We start from the raw sequence: 21,067 nt of genomic DNA, 5'->3' as shown, positions 1-21,067 counted from the left end.
TTCCTTTTATTTATTTTATTAAAAATATATGGTACTTACCACCTGTACGGTGGCATAATTTTAAGTGTCTTCCTGTTTCATATATTCATGGTAGATGGCGCTACCGGAAATAAAAGAGTATTTCACGCGGGCTATTAGTTTGACAGGAGTGTCAACTTGCTAATTACTGTGGAATTTCGGCCGTTACGTTTTACTTAATATCTCGGTACCCTGATAAGTTATAATTGACAAGGTTATAGCGAGAACTTAATTGAGATTACAATTAGATAATTACTTTCGTCAAAACACATTTTCGGGAAAAAAGGTAAGCCACGTATTTTTTCGATTCGTTCATCTTTCTTGCGAGGCAAGGAATAAAGAAACGTCAATAATTGCACCAAATATGGAGAATGAATTGCCTTTCCTTCCGTGTTATTCGGTTTTGATAAAATGTCAATAATTGAATTACCTAACCCCCTGATTAAGTTACCGGTCGTGATACGTTATTCCTTTTCGTACGTTTTATTCATGCTTGAAACTTGTAAGGTTACTTATATTTGGATGTAAGTAACCTCGTATTCACATCGATTCAGTAATTGCGGTATTAGTATTAATCGTGGATAATTTACCATGTGTTTGTAAAATGGATTTCATGGTATAAACAAAAATGAAGAACAGAATAGACTGATCCTGTCTGTCTTTTCTATGTCGGTATTTGAAAACATCGTTAGAGTAAAGTACACGTACACTTTGAAACGACCGTACCGCGTGTTCACATTCCAGACATCGTTTTTTTCTTGCGCTACACTTTTCATTACGGATGAAGTTAATTCGACATATTACTCGTGTTTATCATTTAGTTTTTGTCGACATGTAACAATTCCGTTTGGCGCTGTAAGATCGACAGTACAGTTTAATTGACATTTAAACGTAATTGCAGGTCAAAAAGGCAATGTATGGATTCTTACAATTATTCGAGGGAGCAATAAACTTGTTACAAGCTTGTTGCTGTTGTCACTGCTGCTGCCGCTGTTATCGACGTCACCGTTGAAGATTCTGTTCCATACCGTGTTCTCATCCTCCTATCCTTTCATCCTATGAACGTAAGAACGCCTGAATAAAACACGTTTGCTCACATTTAAGATTTTTCACGTCTGTTTATTCGATCATCTACAGTAGACATCATAACGAAGAAAATAAAAAGCAGAATTATATAACTTTATGCCTGCATAACGTTCGGATCGAAGCACTTCGAATCTACAGGTAGACTGATCGTTGATAATAAAATAATAACGGCCAACGAGCCAGGGAAGATTAGGATGTTCGGTGTAGAAAAAGCGGCGGCGTTATCGCGCATCGCAAAGTCGAATGAAAATTCAACGAAACGGTCAGAAGAGGAAATGTCGGTGCTCGTATCGCCTGTATCCGAAATCGCTCAGGGACTAATGAAGTCGACGTTGCTTTCTGCGAGTTCGTTGAAACGAACAAACGAAGTTAAACGAAATCTAGGTAAGCTGAATGTCGGAATAATATGCAAACGGATCAAACGTCATCGAATACATAATTTAGCGAGTTACAAATCCCGCGCCCATTCGAATTGGTTCCCTCACGTTCTCAATACGAACCATCAGCCGTTCGCGTTTTACGTATTAACGTGTTATTCGTGTAGAAAAAAAGACGGGAAAAAAGGGAACAAAAAATACACACGGTTAAAGAGAAAGAAAGAAAGAAGGAAAAAGAGGGAGGGGGAAGAGGAGGGACGCGTAAGAAGAATGCCAAAGGATTAAAGGTGCTCGACACGGTGCGTCCGTCGGTCTCGATGGTTTTCGATCGAAGAAAATTTAAAATTTAAATGGCTGAAAGAGTTTCGACGGGGCGAGGCGAGACGGCACGAGCCGTGTAAGTGCGTGTACAGCGCAGCGGCTCGAAAGGAAACGACCAACGAAGGGAAAGAACGAAGAAAATAACGAGGAGACGATAAAAGGGTTTCACAAGGTCTTTGATGCGTTTGGGGTCTTCGGGTCTTGTAGGTCCCGGTGGTCCCGGTCTTTCGGTGTATTAGCATTTCCCGTAAGGCCGGTAAGGCAGGTCTCGCAACCTGATCCTCAAAGACGACGAGTCGTTCCGTTCGGTAACCTTTAACGGTTCCAAACCGAATTACTAATCAATTTTTTCCCCCGTTCTTGAATCATGATCGCTCGATACTCTTTGTAATTCGTTTGGCGCTCGATGTCGGTCCAATTTTCTCGCTGAGCTTTGCTCCTCTAACGTTTAGACGGATAGCAACGCTTGCACGATAAAGCGAATCGAGAACATCGCGAATGAAAAAAGAGAGCAAAGAATAGGAAATAACCTGCTACTAGTAATCGAGAAATCAGGGAAAAGAAAGTGCCAACCCTTGATCGGCTATCGAATCAGTTGGATAGGTTTTCACTCCGGTTCCGAGCTACTTTGTTAACGGCAACGCTGTCGCAATGACGAGAAAATTTTCAGCACGTTCAGAGTTTATAGAAACACGAGACAGGTATGCGTTTATCGCGCGCGGCACGTGGTCCTACAAAATACACACGCTGAAAAGAGCGGAGCTCGGTGCGTCGCATCGTTGAATTTATTTAAGTTAACAGCTGCGCGACCCGGTCAAAGCAACTGTGAGCTTCGTTTAATCGCGTTTTGCTCTTTATCATTTATTACGCACCGTTGCGTGGCCGTTACCGCGAATGGTGACATATGCGTCTGGAGATATATTTTTCTTAATATTAATAGTTCTAAGTATGGCGAAGAAAGTACCATAAAGGGTGTAAAAGCATTGACCGTGTAGCATAAAAGGCAGAGCAGGGTCTATTGTGCCAAATCGATTTATGAAAGATCACGGCTAGGGGATGGGTGGGTGGTATGTGGGTCAGAGGTTGGCTACCTGCATCACCTCGAGTTTTCTAATAACTCTCTTTAATGATAGTCGACAGCGTAGTGACGATGTCGTAGGGTAATAGTCGTTAGCAATGAATTGGTGCGTTCGCGACCCCGTTCGGTGCGAGGACAATCGATGGTCATTAGGCAGGCGTTGAACAATAAACTTTTTGTCTCGAAAAGCGATCGCGGAAAAGAAATACATGTAGAAGAAAAGGGGCAAAATATCGCTGAATAGTGATCGTGGTCGTGGTCGCGGCTGAACCGGTGCGATGGTCGTCCGTCGCGTCGGTCACGGTGGGGTAGCTCGTGCACCACCTGTGTCCCGCGCGAGCGCTCTTTTCGTTCCACGGTTCGTAACTTTGCGAGACTCGGTTCCCTTTCGCGTCGAACGCAACGTCTGTCTTCGCTGTCCTTGTCCGACACCGGGAATCTCCGATATCGAGATAAAGTTTTGGGGGAGCATACGGACAAATTTTCGCTCAGTGAGGTCTGCGCGAAAGAACGATCGATTCGACTCGACACGACTCGGTCAACAGTTGGTAACGGTGGCACGCGCCCGTTAGCTCGGTTTCGTTGGTCGATCGATACTCGCACCCTCCCGTTGAGCATTTTTTCTTCTCCCCCTTTTGCACGAAAGAGTTCAACGAGCGACTACTGGGGAAACAGGGAAAGAAGCGTGTTTCGAAAACGAGTAACGTTCGTTTCGGTTATCATTGCGGGGGTTCCGTTCGCGCTTCGAAAAAGATAACGGACCAAAGACCGTTTTTCGCGTTTAAGGAAGAATTCGTAACGAAGGAAGAGTAAACGTCGAACGAACAAAAACGAGGGTAATCGTGACACGAAGGCGCGACGCGAAGTATAAGGGGAATGCAACGGAAGGGAAAGGAAGGAAAAGGAGGGAGTATAATTAGGTAGTTGACTACTAGAGCGTTGAACGCACGGAAACGATGGGGCGCTAACGTGCCTCTGGTATCTTTGGTGCTTCTGGTATTCCAAGGGGTCGCGCAACCCCAAGAGGGGAAGGTAAGGGCTCAGGGGGCAGACATACGAGCACACATGGGCCGACAGTCACCACCTGGCATCGCGTAGTCATAGGCGAACGCTTACCGTGTCGTCGACCATCTACCACGACACTGCGAGAGTGTGCCCCGTATCTAGCCATACACTAGGTACCTAGCAATCGGGGTGTTCGACCCTCCGTTTGGCTCGTGCCACTGCGCGTTGTCCTAAGCTTTTCGCTTTTCCCGTCTATTTTCCGCCAGGGTTATCCGATGCGGTTCGAAGGTCGTTCGGATACAGCTAACGGATTTCCCCGTTCGTTGTAAACGCGTATCCGATTCGTAACGTACGTCGGGTACATACGTTCCTTGGTATTTTCGTATCCCTATCTTGGTCGCGTCTGGTCCGTTGGCATTCGTTATATTTATGGAACAGATATTCGCGTCTAAAATAGATCTCGAAGGGACCGAGTTCAACTACCGGTCCACCCTCGCCCTTTCTCGTTTTCTCCCCCGATGTGTATATTTAACCACCGCGTTTTTTACCGTTACTGCAGCCGCGTGTCGCGTATTAGACGCGTTGTCGTCGCCGTTAATGAATCACGATCGAGGCGTAGAGCGATCAACGGACGAGCTGCGTCGTGAAAAAAATGATACTCGAGCGCGATATTTCCGTAACCGTATCCGTAACCGCCGTAACCGTAATCCGCAAACTTCTCCCTGTTACGGAAGAGGAAAATTCGTTACAGCGCAAAAGTCGACTACTTTTTATGCGATGGAAATTTTATCGAAACGTCTCTATCTTTTTTTGAAATGGTAGTAACAATATCGAAAAGTACGAAAAGATATTTGGATCGAATATAACTTGGTAGAAAGTATAAGGATAGGCTATAAGCAACGTTCGTCACAGAGGTTGCGTCGATTTCCTGCGGAAGCGTTTCACGGCAAACGCAACAGCAAGAAAGGTGTTCCGGTTCTCTAACGACCCTATTTTTGCACCGCTTACTTTTCCTTTTCCGCACGAGGCACCTTACCCTTCCCGCTTTTCTTCGCATATATTTTACCGTTTACGATAGCGTACTAATATCGTTCCTGAAATTTTACAATTCGTTACAACCCACTTTTAAGGGTAAGAGTAATAAACTCTGCTGTTACTTTTTCTCGTTTCAGAATCAGCGCGAAGCGACTCGCCCGACATCGATCGCAAAGGGTAAGTAAACTTATCGATTCTTTCCCAATTGATCATTTAATCGTGTTTATCGTCGAGTTTCTCCAACACGAAGTTCCGGAGCTAAAAGCCACTACATTGTATCTCACGTTTTACCGCACGACTATCAAACCTAATCTCGTAAACGTAATCTTCGTTTTTTCCTGTTCTCTCTCGCCGCGTCTCCTCGCGTTTGTTTTTTCCTGTTAGCCATTCCCGCGAAACGACCGTTAAAAAATAAAGCAAAACGATTCGCGAGCAACCGAATTCATCGGCCGGCGCATCCCTGCTCAGCAGTAATAACGCCGCCTACTTTAGGTCGGGACCGTTTCAGGCGATCCTCGGTGCTTGTGTTTTCGTCTCTAGAATCTAGAAAAACAGTCTCGGGTTCCCTTTGAACTCGAGAGCCTTATTCTCTCTAACTGTACACGCCTCCGCGTTCGTCTTAACTTTTCTGATTTACGTTATCCTTAATTTTAACATATTTTACAGTTTCCGTAAAATATTATATACAGATGTAGTTTCTGTTGACGTAAATAACATCTATGTAATTAACGATTTGTTAGAAAGAAAGTTCATTTTGTTAAGATTTGTTAAAAAGAGAGTCCTCAACAGCATAGAACAGCTTTAAATCAACATCGACACGTGTTATCGATATACATACCGTTATTCTCAAAGTACACATAATTAAGAGAATGGAAGTTGATCGAAAGCCGTTCAGGTGCCGCGTTAGGCACAACCTTTGGCCGTCCGAATCCGTTATACGTGGTAATTTAGTCCTCTCGATTAAGGTTAAGATCGTTAGCGGCGTCGATAGAAAAATAAAACGCTTCGCACGAAACGCATCGAAGCAACACCGAACGTGCATATACGCGGGGACGAGCCCCGAGAATCTATGCGGTGGTCTCCCTCGTGAATGCAAATGCTTCACGTTCCTTCTAAGAAAGTCGGTTAGGTAGGTGGGGAAGGCGTCAGGACGAGGGAGTAAGGAAGAGGAGCAAGGAACGACGAGCAGAAGAGGAAGAGCGAGAAACTTCTATCGGAGAAGGTTTCCCGCCAAGATACCCCACGCTAGGATACACAACCGGTTTCTCGGAGGAGCCGTCCGTCTCTCCCTCGAGACGTTTCTCAGCTGATCGCCGCTTTTTCCTCCTCCTCTTTTTCTGCTTCCTCTTCTTTCTTCCTTTCTCTTTACGCTTCTCGTTTGACGCGATATCGCGGTATACTGTCGGAGAATGCATTCGATTAAGACTTTTCGAGACTTAAGGGATCTCTTCGACTCCTTCGCTACAGGTTGTAAGACGGAGGGGTGGATCGCGAAAGAAGGAGACGAACGCAAGGCGCGATCGCGGGGGAGGTCGATCGGAATGCTCGAGAAGGCTTTGGGGTAGCGCGTGGGAAAATCGTTGGCCACCTTGCGCGGTACCTGTGTCCCGCGGTCACGTGAATGGACCTACTTAACCAAGATCCCCAAGAAAAGAAGGAAGAGAAAGCCGACGTTTCTTTCGTCTCCGTTTTGAATTTCCTTCGGTCGTTACACGGTGGGTCTCGTTCGAATCTTCGACATTTTCACGGTGTTTTCTTTTAACCGTTTTTGTCGAAGTGATCCGATTAGTTCGAAACACAGGTCTATTCTCGAGGATTTCGATAGCAGGAAATAATTAGAGTGTTCAGATCGGTAGCTGGCGGAGTATTTACGTAAGTAATTAAGATTCGAACGGCGTGACAACGGAATAGATAAGTCGGAGCAAGAAAGAGAAGCTTATCGGGAGCGAAAGGGACGCGTTGCGTTGGCGCGGCTTGGCAACGAAGCGCGGGAATCTCGGCAGGAGACGAAGGGGCAACGGAGTTGGTCGGGGAAGGGCGAAGAAGGGCAAACGAGAGAGCGAGAGGCAAGGGTCGAAGAACGAAGAGGGAAGACGAGTAGGTAGGCGCGTAACAGAAAGCCAGTACTCGGCACGGTCTTTTAAATCGGCGCGGCGCGGTGAGGCGCAGCGCGGCGGCTAGAAGGGATTTAAAAATGGCCGAGTCGTCCTACCCTTGACAGCCGTCCCGTCCCTTCAGCTGGTCGAGCAAATACCATCAGCTGACCGGTTTTGGAGGGAAACTGGGAGTTCGGTGGCTCGGATGCCTTCCAGGATTTCCGTGAAAAAACGTGCAACGCGGATTTCTCTCTCTTCCCACAACATACCCCGTCGCGTCCTTTCTCCCGTTCTCGTCTGGTCGGTTTGCGAGCTATTTTAGACCTTAGGTCTTAGACCGGAGCCGCGATAGAGCGAGCTTCCGAGAAACTCTCCGTGGCCAAAATGCGCGGGAAACCGACTACATGTTTCGTTTCGGATAGCTTATCGTTTGAAAATTTGATCGGTAACGGTTACGTATTTCGTTATGCGTGTTTTTTCGGTTTGTCCCGTTATCGCTGGATTCTTCTTTGTACGATGTGTAAGGTGGATTCCGATTAAGTAAGAAACGGGAGCATGCGAGCATATGTGGAAAGATGCGTTTCGTCGGATGAAAACAAGCGCTGGGCACGGCATCTTTAACAGGTAGCGGGGGAGATTTCTTATTCGTGCCCTTCAGGTTCACCGGCGCGGCGAACAGGTATAACTATGCGACGTTGGCAGCCGACGTGGCCGAACGAAATTGGAGGGAATGAACGAGAGGGCCGATTCGCGCGATAAACATCGGAGTTCGTAGGTCGCGATCGACGCCTCTCCTTATCGATACCCGCTCGCGTCGGCGCGAATCGAGCGTTCTCTTCCACTTTTAAACGGATTTAACGCTCGATATGGTACGATGCCTCCAACGACGGTTGACCGTTGCGCAACTTCCTCCTTCCTCTCGACTTTATTCGCCGGCATCCACTCGCTCTCGCGCCTGTTTGTCCGCGTGCCTGTGCGTCTACCTACCCACGCTCGTCGTCTCGTCCGTCTCGTCCGACTCGTCTTTTACGCCCCTCCTCGCTCCCAACCTCGCTCCTTCTCTCTCCCGCTTTCTTCTCTTCCTCGTCTCTCATTTCGTTATCCCTATCTTTCGTATCTCTCGCTTTCTTTTCGTCTCCCGCCGCGTCTCTCGCGTTTTCCATCTTCCCGCCTTTTCTCGTCTTTTTCTTTTTCCTATCGCGTCCTCCCCACCTACTTCGCCCATTCGTCGCTCTCTCTCCGTTCTTTCGGTATCTCGGTTTCCCCGTTCATCCGTTACTTTTTCGATGCGTTTTCGCCCGACTTGGACCGACTGATCCGTGCCCCCAGCAACAGCGAGCCGGGCTCCCTTCTGACCAATTTCTTTTCTCCCTTCTATTTCCTGCCATCTCCTTTCGTTCACCGATCCGTTGTTTATCGCCCGCGAGCGCGCGAATTCGAATCGGCTCCGTTGCGCGGGAACGCGATCCTCCGCCTCGAGTCGCACGTTCCTCCGCGCAATTTCCTGCGGAATCCAACGCGAATCACGAGGCTGTACCGAGACGCGAACACGGTGGTAAAGACGAGTTCGTAGCAGCCGCAAAACGAACAGGTCAAACGAACGGCCTTCGAACGCCCTGGTCTTTCTCCCGGTAACCGACTCGCACCGTGAGAAACGAAGCTGGTCGCGTTACGCGAGGAATACCGCCGTTCGCGAATTCTCCTCCATAGAACCTCCGACTCGATCGTACATGCCTCGTAAGTGCTTCTCCTTTCCAGCCAAGAACGTAAACGGGTGAACGAATCGAGAAACACGCTTCTAAGAATGTCGTTCGACGGACAATGCGGCCCTCTCCGAGAATAACCCTGCCTCGAAACGAAAAGAAACATTTCGGCTTCAGGAACGCGAGAAAGGACCAAAGCACCGAAAGAGAAAAGCGGAAAGCGTCGGAGGACGCGAGGGGGGTTGCCGTTAAGCTTCCGTGATGCTCGATTCGCACGGTGCGGAAACTGAATCTTTTGACCCTTTGTCCGGGAGCCGAAAAAGCCGGTGAACGGTATTAGGAGCGGCATTAGGAGCGGGAGGAAACAAACGGGCCGCGCGATCCTCGCGGGCGCCAACGTGGCTGGATCGCGAGAAATCGACGGTTGGTCCGTGGCGGGGCCGGCGCTCCAACCGTCGCGCGGACCACTGCTCAAAAAGAGAGCCGCGAGGTACATTGGATCGAGAAAGATCCAACGTTTACACCCATAGTACCTAACATTACAATTCAAATCAAACATTACAATTCAAATCGAACATCGGAGGCAATCGGATGCGATAAATTTATGGTAACGATGTCCCGATTTGTGTTCGAAAGCGTTGCCGATATCTGTTTCCGAATAATCCAAGCGTAGACGTCTCGTTTCCATCGTGCAACGGTTACGGGGTTTTCGAACGAGCAGACGTTAGAAAAGGAAAATGAACGAGTTCCTACGAGAACAAGCCGACATGTACGAGTATCCGGTGCAACGACAGGCTAACGCGATTCGCGACTCGTTCGAGCGCTAGAAAACCCTCGTCCCGACCGCGCCTTTCCGTTTGCAAACAAGAACATCTCTCTCGTTCCCGACGACGTTCTCCCGCGCTCGGTTTCTCCGTTTCTCGTGGCCGGATCTTCTCTCCCTTTTTCGCCGATGGGTCTCGGTACGCGTTTACGCGCGTACTCGGCGTTTGTCCGTTGGTCGGTCGGTCGATTAGAACTCGGCGGTGCGGCGGGTCTCCTTTTTCCTGCAGGGTCGGCGCGGTGTCGGTGGTCGGGGTCCGGTCGTCGGTGAGGCCAGACCGAGAGCGAGGCCAAGATCGAGACGAGGCGGAACGGCGCGGGCGCAGCGCGGAGCAGAGCGGCGCGACGTTCCATCGGTGGTCCTTCTCTTTTCCTCCGTCGCTCCCCTCCCTCTTGGCTTTTGTCTCTTTCTCTCGCACTCTGTTGCCGTGCACCGTCGCGAACCTCGGTGTCGCTTCTCCCCACTATGAAAGACCACGACCGACCGTTGAGATTTAAATTCCTCTTTGGGCGGTGGACGAAGAAGAGTGCTCGGTCCGAGGACTTTCCTGCGCAGGAGGACCGGAAAATCGCCGCGTCGACACGCGGGTCCGACCCTCTCGCGGCCTTTCCCGCGAAAATTTGACCATCGGTTCGATTCGCGAATCGATCCGTCCGTTTCTGCGCATGCATTTGCGACGAGGGGCGGAGGTGGCGACGGTGGCGATGCTGGCAAGGGTGGGAGACGAGAACGAGAGGAGCAAAGAGTTCGTTAACGGTCGAAAATCGAACGAAACGAAGCGGAATTCTTTTCGCCGGAACCGGCCGTACTCGTTTCGCGAGAAGAAAGCGATCATGATCGACGATTACCGTCATCGATCCACTTTCGACCTTTTAGCTACCGCTTTTCCCGCCTTTTTTCTTGTTCGTTCGACTCGGTCCGTTGCTGCGTCGCATCCACCGAACGAGCCAGTAGACAAGACGATGCTCGTCTTCCTCTTTTTTTCTCGCCGACACTCTAGTAGCCGTCTCGATTTTCGTACACCGCAAAAATGGCTGGTCCCTGCAGAAGCTACGAGAGGGAACGAGTTGGCCGATCGATCGACCGCGTTAGACGTCGACTCTGCGTAGGAAACGTTACACGCCCCCATATAACGCTTTCGATCTGCCCCATGTGGGCACCGTGCACCGTACACCGTATTCGTATTGTCTAACGTTTGCTCCTATAACGATACGCTATACGGGTGCAGCTGTTGCACAGAGCTTACACGCGAATAACTGGACGTATCGTGCTCCGGATAAACTGGACACGAATTGCTCGTGTTTACACGATCGTACTCCTAGTATCGCCCTAATATCTGTCCTAGTATCATCGTTTCTGGAGATCCACATTATTTTTCTGTCTACGAACTCTATTTTTCGCGCGACGTCCCCTCTTCGTCTGATGGTCGCGCGACGGTTACGCGTTGACGAGATACGCGATAACGCGAATGAATCCGAACGAGCGAAGAAGAGAGGCGATCGAGGGAGACAGAGAGAGGGAGACGGAACGATAAGAGAAACGGTCGAACGAGAGAAAGAAGGAAAAAGGAAGATATCGTGGCTATATTTCGGTTGCGCTCGAACGTCGATAAGAGGAGTCGGTCGGCTCCCAAGGTCTACGCGAGTTTACGATTGCCGTACTTGCCGTTCTACCGCCGTTCCCAGAACCCAGTTAATCGTTTACAGAGCTAACCAAAGAAATCTAACCCACATCGTGACTTCGATTCCGTTTCGTTTTATAAGCGTACCTAGGTCCTCGCGTAAAAGCACGTATTGTTTCGCGCTAGAAACAATGGTCAAGTTCGAAGAAACTAACCCGTACGTAGGTATACGCCGATCGATCCGAAAACGTCGATTCCTTTGCCAACAATTAGCTTTATTCTGCTCGGGAATTACGGCGAAACGGGAGCGAACACGTTCGTCGCCTTTAGAAACAATTTATAGCGTACTTACTTCGCGTCCCTATAGCGATCATTGTTCGGCGACCTACGGTAATGACACCGTTTAGACCCATTCGGAAAAAACGCCGCTCGATTAAACCATCGAAACGACAATCGTAAAACTCCGCGGTGGGACGCTTAAAGCGGACGGATAATTGCTTTCGAACAATAACGGTCGCTTCGACCGAAGCTACGTTTATGGAATTTGTTCTGTTTAGCAGGTGGGCGGCGTCTAATACCGGGAGGTCTACCGGGGTTTTCCCTTTGTAAATTCGCACGAAAATCTGTTGGAATACCTGTTTCCATTGTACGCGCGCCGCTGAATCGGAGCGACTCGACACGACACGAAAGATCACAGAATACCCGAGAATTCCAAGCGTTGCGATTGAAATTCTTTTCTTTTCCTCTACTTGTAACATCGGATGATGGTTCACGCCTTTATAGATGACCGACATTTTATCATCGACACGAATATTAACTCGAGGTATCACCGACTGGGAAAAATTTGATGGAGTACAACCGCTTTCGTTTAAAATGAACCCGTTCCCATCCTCTTTCCAGTTCTCTTACCTCCGCGAAAGCCTCCCACGGTCATCGAGGTCCCTCTCTTTCCAGAATGATTACTTCTTCCGACTTGGCTTCGTTTTCGTCTCTCCGTCCGGAAGAGGGGACTTTTGATACTCGTTAGGGGTTCGAGCAATTTTTATCCTCCTTCTGCTCGTCGTCTTCTTCTCCACGCTTTTTTTCCCCTCTCTCGTTCGCCCTTTCTTTCGCCCGTTTCCCATCGTATTGCGAATTTCGATCTCCCGTATGGTGCATCTGCGGTGTATGGCGGCTGCGCGTATCGGAAAGAATAGCGAGGAACGAGTAGGGCTGTCTCTTACGCCCTTCGAGATCCCGAAGGAACAGACGATGATCCCGTTTAGGAAGCTGCAAAGCCGTCTTGCTCTCTACCAGACTTTACGGTTACGAGGTCATCGTTGACAGTGGTTGTCCTACGACTCGTTCGCGAATCCCACCGACTAACTTATCCAATATCGAACACGTACATACATTGATCGATAAAAGTTTTCGACCGGTTCGAAACGGGAAAACGTCGAGGCGTTATCGCGTCCCGACGGAACGTTATCTCAAAAGGTAGCTTAATAGTCGTATTGGTAAATTGAATGTTTACGCTGACGGATCCGGCGTTTGAGAACCCTCGATCAAGTATTACGTAAATGGCTCCCCCGGGTTTCTTTTCGCTCCCGTGTCGTCGATGGGAGACACCGCGCCGCGACGCCCATACGCCTATATGTCTATACGTCTATAGGCGTACGCTCGCATACATACACGCATATCGAACGTTTCTCGATTCGAAGTTTGGCCGCCTGTGTGAGCGCACACAAGCTGCTTCGAACACTGTCTCTCGACGTATAGGCAGGCATATATGCACTTAGCGGTGCACCATCGGGGTACCCATAGTTGGCACGTGCCAACCATCACAATGGATACGACCATCTGCACTCGTTCTTATAGAAAAATCAAAGTCGTAGGGTGCCGGGCATTTGCCCGATTTCGAGTTCCCTTCCAGTCCGTTATACGTACGAAGCGTGAACTCGCTACTCGCGTTGCGAACGGTTGCTCTCGCGATAACGAGTTTACGCCGTTTACCGAATTTCTCCTTGGTTTTATACCATTCGTACAAAACCGATACGCATTCGAGCCCGTTTCGGTCCACCTGTGCACCGGAACGTGACCGGGTAACGGATAAACAGGTAAACAGGTAAATGGAATAAAACCGAGTACGAAAAAGCGGACAGAAGGACGATAGCGAACTGGACGGACACGTAAGTTCAAATCGGGCAACGATCTTTCGTCGATGAGAAGAAGCGGTGGGAAGGTGGTGCAACGCGTCGCGACGATGAAGGTGCCTGATTTGGCAGCTGCGAACGAGGGGTCTCCGATACACCCCGGTATATGGCAGAAAGCAGCTGACCTACCCCCATGGTATCGCGCGTTGCACGCGTTCGATGCCCTATAGCGAAAATCTTTGCCAGTAGTCACGATTACTGGGAACGACCCGGTGCGTGCCTTCCCGCCCGACTCCCTCGAACGTTCGCCCTTCTCGAAACCGACCCCCTGCGCTCGATCACTCTTTTTCTCTCGCTCCCCCGCTTTTCATCCCTCTCCTCTTTCGACCCGTCTCTCTCTAGTCAAGAAGCTGATTTCGAGTCGAAGACAACGCAGACTTGTCTCTCGGTTTCTTCGTAAACTGTTGATCGAACATTACACATGTACTATTCTTTCCCTCAGCCAAGTAGATATCGTTACCCTCGTAATGCAAAAGTACGTCCTTCGATTTTAACACTAGATTTATGGAACCCGTCAAAATGACGGATAATAGGTCTATTTTGGATGACAGAATTTCTTAAGAAATTTTTGTAAAAATGTCAACTTTCAGCAAAAGAATCAATGTTTTAGGCAGTTCACATATCATCTGCAATTTATTTATTTTTCTACTTTAGGTAAATTTAAATAAAAGTGACTATCAAACGTCCGTAAATCTAGTGTTAATACTTGTCCCCATGGAAAGTTTCCTTGATCTTTCTTTCCCTCAGCCTAATAGATATCGTTACCCTCGTAATGCAAAAGTACGTCCTTCGATTTTAATACTTGTCCCCATAGAAAGTTTCTTTGATCTTTCTTCTAACATTCACGAAAATTTTTCCCGCCATATTGACCGTTCGACATTTATGTTTTAACCCGTTGCCGCACACTTTTCATTTGACGATCGCGCTCAGAAACGCACTTTTTTTTTCAATTATTTATGACTGCCAGTACACGACGGCTATAACCGCCGTTTGCCTACATATCACCAAAGATCGGACGGCTATAGCCGTCATTTGCGGCTAGGTGTTAATTGAATCGATGATAACGTAATCATCTAAATAACATAATAATCATAATCGCTAGCAACGAACAGTTTCGAATCGTTGTATCAAATTCCGCAAATTTCGAACGACGGGAAACCTCCGGGCTTGCGCTATCGAGTTTTACGAACGAGTACCTGCCGTGTGAAAATCTTGGAAGAATGCGAGGGTGGTATCGAAGATCAGGTGAAGCATTGTGATCGGTAGAATGAAAAAACGGATCGAGTCGTACCTGCTGAGAGCTGCATCCTTCGGAACAGTCGGTGCATCAACCGAAGGGACAAGGAGTCCCGTGAAAACGAAAGAGACGGAAGCTGGCCCTTTCGGAGTTCGGAGCAACTCCTACGGTCGGCAACCTTTTTCCGCTCTGGTATCGAAGCGAGCTAGTCAGTGAATGACCGAGTATATCCGTACGCGAGGGACGGAGAAAGAAACGAGAGAGACGGAAATGGAGAGACCGACAATGAGACGGAGACGGCTCGGGAAGAGAAGGGAAAAGAAGGGAAGAGGAGAAAAGAGAAGGAAAGAGAGCAAAGAAACACGATTCATCGTTTTTCGAAATATCTGTTAACTGTTGTCGATCGCTGGACAGCATTTAACGGTTTAAAAGTCGAACTGGAATGAAGCGCATGTATTTTTATGAATTCTTCGACATGAATCGATCGATGATAACGCGATTGATTTTTTTTGACGTAGAAGAAATATCGGAAAAACTGCGAATAATTGTCGCGTGTTTACTTTTGTGTTCGTTCCTTTTCGTTAGAACCGAAAAGGACGAGAGAACAAACGGGCGAACGCAATGAACACACGAATAAACGGACGTAAACGAAAGACGTGGCGGCAAAGAGGCAGAAAAGGGCCCCCCATAGCGGTTGCCCTAAAGAGAGGATTCCGCGTTCCGTTCTCCTAGCTTGCCCTGAGAAGATTTAGGCGGGCCCTTTCCCACCTCCCGATTGGTCGAACCTAACCCCCACCACCGCGGACCGTAGCGTATAAAGGTCGATCTTCCCGCCACGTCGAACAGTTTCTACGACTTTTGTGAACTGGAAGGACGTCGGTTTTCTTCGCTGCATGCTCGAACTCGTGGCGAAGTGTCGCCCGATCGAGATCGTTTATTCGCGATCACGTGTCGGTCCATCGCTGCTCAGTCTTCCACGATAATACAAAATTTTGCATATCTGTGCCAGTGTCTATTTCTGTGAGCTTGTTTTGTTTCGTGTAACAAGTTCGTTTACGGTGTCGTTGACATGTTTTGGGAAAATGTTGCGGATTCTTGCGAAGTGTGCCAATGTACAAGGTACTTACCACGGACTTCTACTTCGTCTTTTACCATTAGGGTCACACGAGTGTTAATGTTGACTTTTCGCGCGTATTTCATACAATGTGTGTCAAATATCAACTTGAATGTCCACAGCAATCATCCTAATTCTCGTGTGACCCTAACCTGAGAATAAAGTCGTTAGTTTTTTCAAATCGTCGAACTATGTTGATCGTGTTGCATTATAGTTTTCCGAAACTTTATTTACGTCGTCAAATCAATAGTACATTTTGTTTTCTTAGTTAGGGAAGGTCAAAATATTTGTTGACAAGATCAGCTTATTTAGATTCGATTCGACCGATTCGGAAATAGATGTAACTTTGCGAATATTGTGTTTGCAATCTTTGTACATTTCGTGTAGAATCACGCGGATACTAGACGGTGCGCATGCGCGGAAATTGGCGGGATCGCGTTGCCCATGTGGTGAACGAAGACGTATGCTCGGGTTCGTTTTGTTATCGTGGATTCATAGTGGTGAAGTTTGGAAAATTAATGCAAACAATCGAGTTAATTAACCAAATAATATAGATTTTCTTAATGGTTCGTGACGCGACGTCGATGTCAACGTTTATCGAAGAAACTCTCGAGAAACCGGTTCAATTTTTGCGATTTAAAATTTTTTCGAGAAAGTGTTACATACTAATCTAATTATGCGACCAAGGAAAATAACTATTCGTGTTGGTTAACTGTAATAATGGGTGTATCAGTGTTTCTAATCCCGCGTGTTTATCAGGCGTGACATTTTTTGAGGTTAGGTCTTGCTCTCTCAACTGCGCGCGCATTTCTTCAGCACGTTCGGTCGTATTAACTTTGTCCGTTGTTTGGTTTACAGGCTCTTCAAAAATGCATTCAAGATTAAAAATACCCCCGAGAACACGGTGAAGTCGAAGCCAAGAGGGCGTCGATATCCCGGCATGGCTTCACGCCGCGTTCTCGGCTCGGAGCCTGCCTCGCCATCTACCGACAAAGAGAACGATGGTCCTGGCGATGTCACCAGCCCACAAAAGGTATGTTATCGGTCTTCATCAATTTCATCGCTTTACCAACGCGTTTACAGTGTTCGAAAAAAAAGTCATCTCTATTTTTTTTTTAATTCAATAACGACATAAACATATTTTCGTGCAATAATACTAGAAACGGAAAAACGTGCACCTGCCCTCCCTCCAAGTTTTAGCTGCCTTTTCTCGACTTTTCAATAAGGATGAAAGATAAGAACCCACCCCGTAACGATCTTTTTGACAAGTCTACGAGTTTTCCTAATCGATCGTTTCCCTCGAGATACACGCATTCGTATCTGATCGACGGAAAGATAGAATATTCGACAAAAGAAAGAACCAAAATTATTCACGATGCTTTATTTGTGTTTAGCCGATCGGTGCAAAGAGGACTCGTTATCCGTTGGAGGACTGCGACCCGAACAGCCAGGACAGCGGATGCGAGGCGAGTTATCCGGAAAAGGAAGAAAAGCCACGGCAGACGTTTCGATTCGTGGAACCGTTAGCCGTTGCACCTCGACGTATGTCGATCGAATTCCGCAGTCCCATGAAATCGCCGATGAGATGTTCACCACAGAGATCGCGCGTTGCGAGGTCGTCTCTGTTCCGGAGTCTTTCTTCTGGCTACGAGAGCATGGACGACGGATTCAACGATTTGATCGACATCGAATCTCTGGACGACACCACTCAACTACCCAACGGTATTTCGACTCTTCTTTGCGGCGATATCGTCGGCTCAATTGGTACCGGTACGACGAACACTTTGCCGCTCGATCAAGAGTTCAGCATCGGATCGAGCAATCCGACCACTCCGGAATTCGCTCGCACCGATCGCACCAATAATTTCCGAAGATCGTTGTCGTTGCAGAACGAGAAACCGGAATCTCGTAAAAAGTCGTCCCTTTCCAAAGTACGCTCCTGCTTGTTCCGATCGCCGAACGCTAGTTCGTCCACCGTCAATCCGGGTTTCGATGACGAACGGTCAACTCCGAACGCGCTGTCAGTGTCGAAGATTCGTCGACGAAGACTCGGCATCGATCGCGATGTCACCGATTATCAGGAACGCGAGAACGCGTTCGTATCTCCGTTGTCGGTAAAAGCGTTCAAACGACCTGATCCACCGATCGACGAGAGTCCGAAACTAGTCAAAAGATCGCGGAAATCGAGCTTCCTTGATATCGCGAAAAACATGGACGTCGAGGAAACCGCGGCGTCCGTTCCGAGGCCAGTATTATACAAAAGAAGTCTTTCCGCGATAACGATGACGACCACTGCGACCGAAATGGGGATGGAAGTAGAGATGGAGACGGGGATGGATATCGTCGAAGTCAAAACGGAAGTCGAGTCGGACACGCACGCTCACATTAAGTCGGCTATCCATCGTAGCACCACCGATACCGATCTTACGGGCGACTTCAGCAAACCGTGCGTTCTACCTTTGGCCATCGGGCATCACGAGGACTTGAAATCGATTTCTGTAGATACGTTAGCCGGACTTATACGCGGAGAGTTTAACGATCGAATCGGTTCGTTCCAAATTGTAGACTGTCGATATCCGTACGAGTTCGATGCCGGTCACATTCAGGGCGCCGTCAATTTGTATAGCAAAGATTTGATCGAGCGAATTCTATTAGATCCTCTGACAAATACGCCGAAAATTCAGCCCGATTCGAACAAGAGAAACATTTTGGTATTTCACTGCGAATTCTCGTGGGAGCGTGGACCGAACCTTTCGCGATTTCTACGCAATCTGGATAGGCAAAAGAATAAGGAACATTATCCCGCGTTGCATTATCCGGAAGTTTACCTGTTACACGGCGGATACGAGAAGTTTTATAGGGAACAGAAAATATTGTGTACTCCGCAAGGTTATCGACCGATGAGACACCCCGATCACGAGGCCGATCTCCGACAATTTCGCAATAAGAGCAAAAGCTGGCAGGGCGAGAGATCGAGAATCAACGGTTCCGTCACGCGAGCTAATCTCAAACGTTTAGGTTTCTAAACCTCTTCGTTCCTTTCGTTCGTTGTATTCTTTCTATTCTCTTTCCGGTCTCGATCTCTCGTTGCTAAACGATCAGAGAGGAAGGGAAGTTTTTAGGCCGAATATACGTTCGTGAAAAAAGTGCAAACCGCGCGAGAAATCGCGCGATCATTTCCGTGTACCTTGTCTGTAAATAGTAGCTTAATTCGCTCGAGTACTAATCCGTAAGTCATTTGACGGATCGCGATAGCAATAAGAGAAAAGCATTCGCTTTCGATGACGAACGACGACGACCATCACGCGACGTTGTCTTGAACGTTAGTTTCTATGCTAAGGTTGTTCGACGAATTATGCCAACGCCGTAATTAGAGGTTCATCGTCTTCGCAAACGTCGTAATAGCCGATAAGGCGTAGCAGTGAATTACGTTCTCGGGCAGGCTTCCCATCGTGCGTTCGGCATCGTCGAGAACTTTTTCTTTCTCTTTCCAGATTTTTCGCGAAATCTTGAAGGTCGCAATTTTCTCGGCGCGACCCGCTGTGCTATTTCGTATCGCCAAAGTTTAACGCGCTTCTATGCTCGCGTGCTTGTACAAAATTTCTATACACGTGTACGTAAACGGTGCGCGGTAAATGATCGAATAACGCGAGGAAACATTTATAAACGTTAATGCGTTTCTGAAAGTGCAAATTTCGCGTGATCTATGTGTATATATATGTGTGCGTGTGACGTGTGCCTGTTTGTACGCGTGAATGAGATGAAAAGTATAACGATGTATCTACGTACACACGTATGTATACATATGATATATGATACGAAATGTTTATATATCACCCGTATCTTTAATTCGTAATAAATCGTTCCATGCAATAAAAGAAGCTTTTTCTCTTTGTACCATCCTATTTGTTCGTAAACGAGTTGTACGACGAAGTACGTGCAACGTGTACGCGTTGCTCCGCAATTGTCGCTAGGTGGCGAACGCGAGCAATTTCCACTGCATTCGGCCGTGATCGCTGATTGGTCGTCATGCATGTGTGCGCATATATGTATACCGGCACACATATTGGTTCACGAGATATTCGCAAGCCGAACGTCCAACAATAAAGGTTGCAGAGGAGTCAAAGGTGGAATTTCGGTTCGTAAGAGTACTTAGTGAGAGGTTCGAAAGTATCTCGTGGTGATTAGGAATCGATTCGTTGGGTCATGACACTGCTTTTCTTAAACGCAAGTAATACCTATTAAATCAGTGAAAACATGTAGACTTTTCTTCCGTTACTGTACCGCGGTCGACGTATCGTTTAAAGTTTATTCTTTTATTTTCGAATCCCATTTCTTTTGTTTCTGCTGTTATTCAAAGCAGCGTAGCGACCGTTTATCGACAGTTACATAAATCAAAGTTGGCCTTCAAGTAGAATCAGATTAATTGTTCGAAGTGGTTCTAGATAACCTTGCTCGAGTTTTAGCCGGCTGTAGAAGAGGTTAGTTTACATCGGCTAATTAAAACCGTGTTTTCAGCTGCTTCGATCGGAAGACAACCGTTGCTGAAAATTGGCAGTCGTCTGTTGTCCGGCATGGCTTCAGCGTTGAAAACTCACGGCGTCGTGCCCGACGTTATTGACGAGGTTCCGCCGTCCGTACTAAAGGTCTCCTATCCGAGTAACGTCACCGTCGATTTGGGCAATGTATTAACCCCAACAAAAGTTAAAGACCCACCGACCGTTACATGGGACGCGGATGCAAATGCTTTATACACTCTCTGCATGACCGGTACGTAATCGCTTGCTCCAGAGTTTATCGCGATAAGTTCGGTCTTCAGATACCGCTTGTTTCGCAGATCCCGATGCGCCCAGTCGAAAGGAGCCAAAGTTCCGCGAATGGCATCACTGGCTGGTGGGAAACATTCCCGGTTCAGACGTCTCCAAGGGAGAAGTGCTGTCCGACTACATCGGTTCTGGCCCGCCACAAGGCACCGGATTGCATCGCTACGTGTTTCTGTTGTACAAGCAGCCTTCAAAGTTGACATTCGACGAACCTCGCCTGACGAACCGCAGCGGCGATAAGCGAGGAAATTTCTCCATAAGAAAATTCGCCAAGAAATACAATCTTGGTCAACCCATCGCGGGGAACTTGTATCAAGCAGAATTCGACGACTACGTTCCGATTCTTTACAAACAATTGGGCGCTTAAAATGCGTCTGCATGTAATAAGCATAGAACTTGTAACCTCGTACTAAAACTTTATATTAAATTTTGCACTAAGTACTCTGACGTTCAGGCTTTTCTTTCCTTCGAGTCATCATTATTGAACGCAGGGTAACGTTTACTTTTACGTAAGTCGTATTGCATTGTCATCCCTGAG

General features: G+C 47.7%; 2 protein-coding genes and 1 long non-coding RNA gene across 10 annotated transcripts; 2 read left to right on the top strand and 1 right to left on the bottom strand.

The window, feature by feature from the left end:
* On the bottom strand, positions 1–12,890 carry LOC105663340 (uncharacterized). Of its 2 annotated transcripts, XR_001096824.2 has the most exons (3): positions 12,073–12,890; positions 948–1,074; positions 1–871 (listed from the first exon to the last, which is right to left on the bottom strand). It is a non-coding gene; the product is annotated as an uncharacterized LOC105663340 (long non-coding RNA). The 2 variants fall into 2 exon arrangements; XR_013040311.1 differs by lacking the exon at positions 12,073–12,890 and having other exon boundaries at positions 948–1,162.
* On the top strand, positions 165–19,587 carry LOC100882817 (uncharacterized). Of its 4 annotated transcripts, none has more exons than XM_076538951.1 (4): positions 165–304; positions 5,058–5,097; positions 16,565–16,739; positions 17,101–19,587. In XM_076538951.1, exons 3-4 carry the CDS (start codon positions 16,647–16,649, stop codon positions 18,730–18,732), a joined length of 1,725 nt encoding a protein of 574 aa, XP_076395066.1. In that variant the 5' UTR covers positions 165–304; positions 5,058–5,097; positions 16,565–16,646; the 3' UTR covers positions 18,733–19,587. The 4 variants fall into 4 exon arrangements, with proteins under 4 accessions (XP_076395066.1, XP_012146944.2, XP_003705916.3 ...); XM_012291554.2 differs by lacking the exon at positions 165–304 and adding an exon at positions 1,299–1,488; XM_003705868.3 differs by lacking the exons at positions 165–304; positions 5,058–5,097 and adding an exon at positions 15,421–15,711.
* A 109-nt stretch (positions 19,588–19,696) lies between these two features.
* LOC143263954 (protein D2-like) lies at positions 19,697–20,976 on the top strand. 4 transcript variants are annotated; one of them, XM_076538967.1, is made up of 3 exons: positions 19,697–19,844; positions 20,225–20,476; positions 20,544–20,976. In XM_076538967.1, exons 2-3 carry the CDS (start codon positions 20,281–20,283, stop codon positions 20,894–20,896), a joined length of 549 nt encoding a protein of 182 aa, XP_076395082.1. In that variant the 5' UTR covers positions 19,697–19,844; positions 20,225–20,280; the 3' UTR covers positions 20,897–20,976. The 4 variants fall into 4 exon arrangements, with proteins under 4 accessions (XP_076395082.1, XP_076395084.1, XP_076395081.1 ...); XM_076538969.1 differs by having other exon boundaries at positions 19,704–19,833; XM_076538966.1 differs by having other exon boundaries at positions 19,779–19,937.
* Positions 20,977–21,067: the final 91 nt, after the last annotated feature.

This window comes from Megachile rotundata, chromosome 13 (assembly GCF_050947335.1).
Source record: "Megachile rotundata isolate GNS110a chromosome 13, iyMegRotu1, whole genome shotgun sequence".
Taxonomy (NCBI): Eukaryota; Metazoa; Arthropoda; class Insecta; order Hymenoptera; family Megachilidae; genus Megachile; species Megachile rotundata.
This window is presented reverse-complemented; position numbering and strand designations above follow the sequence as displayed.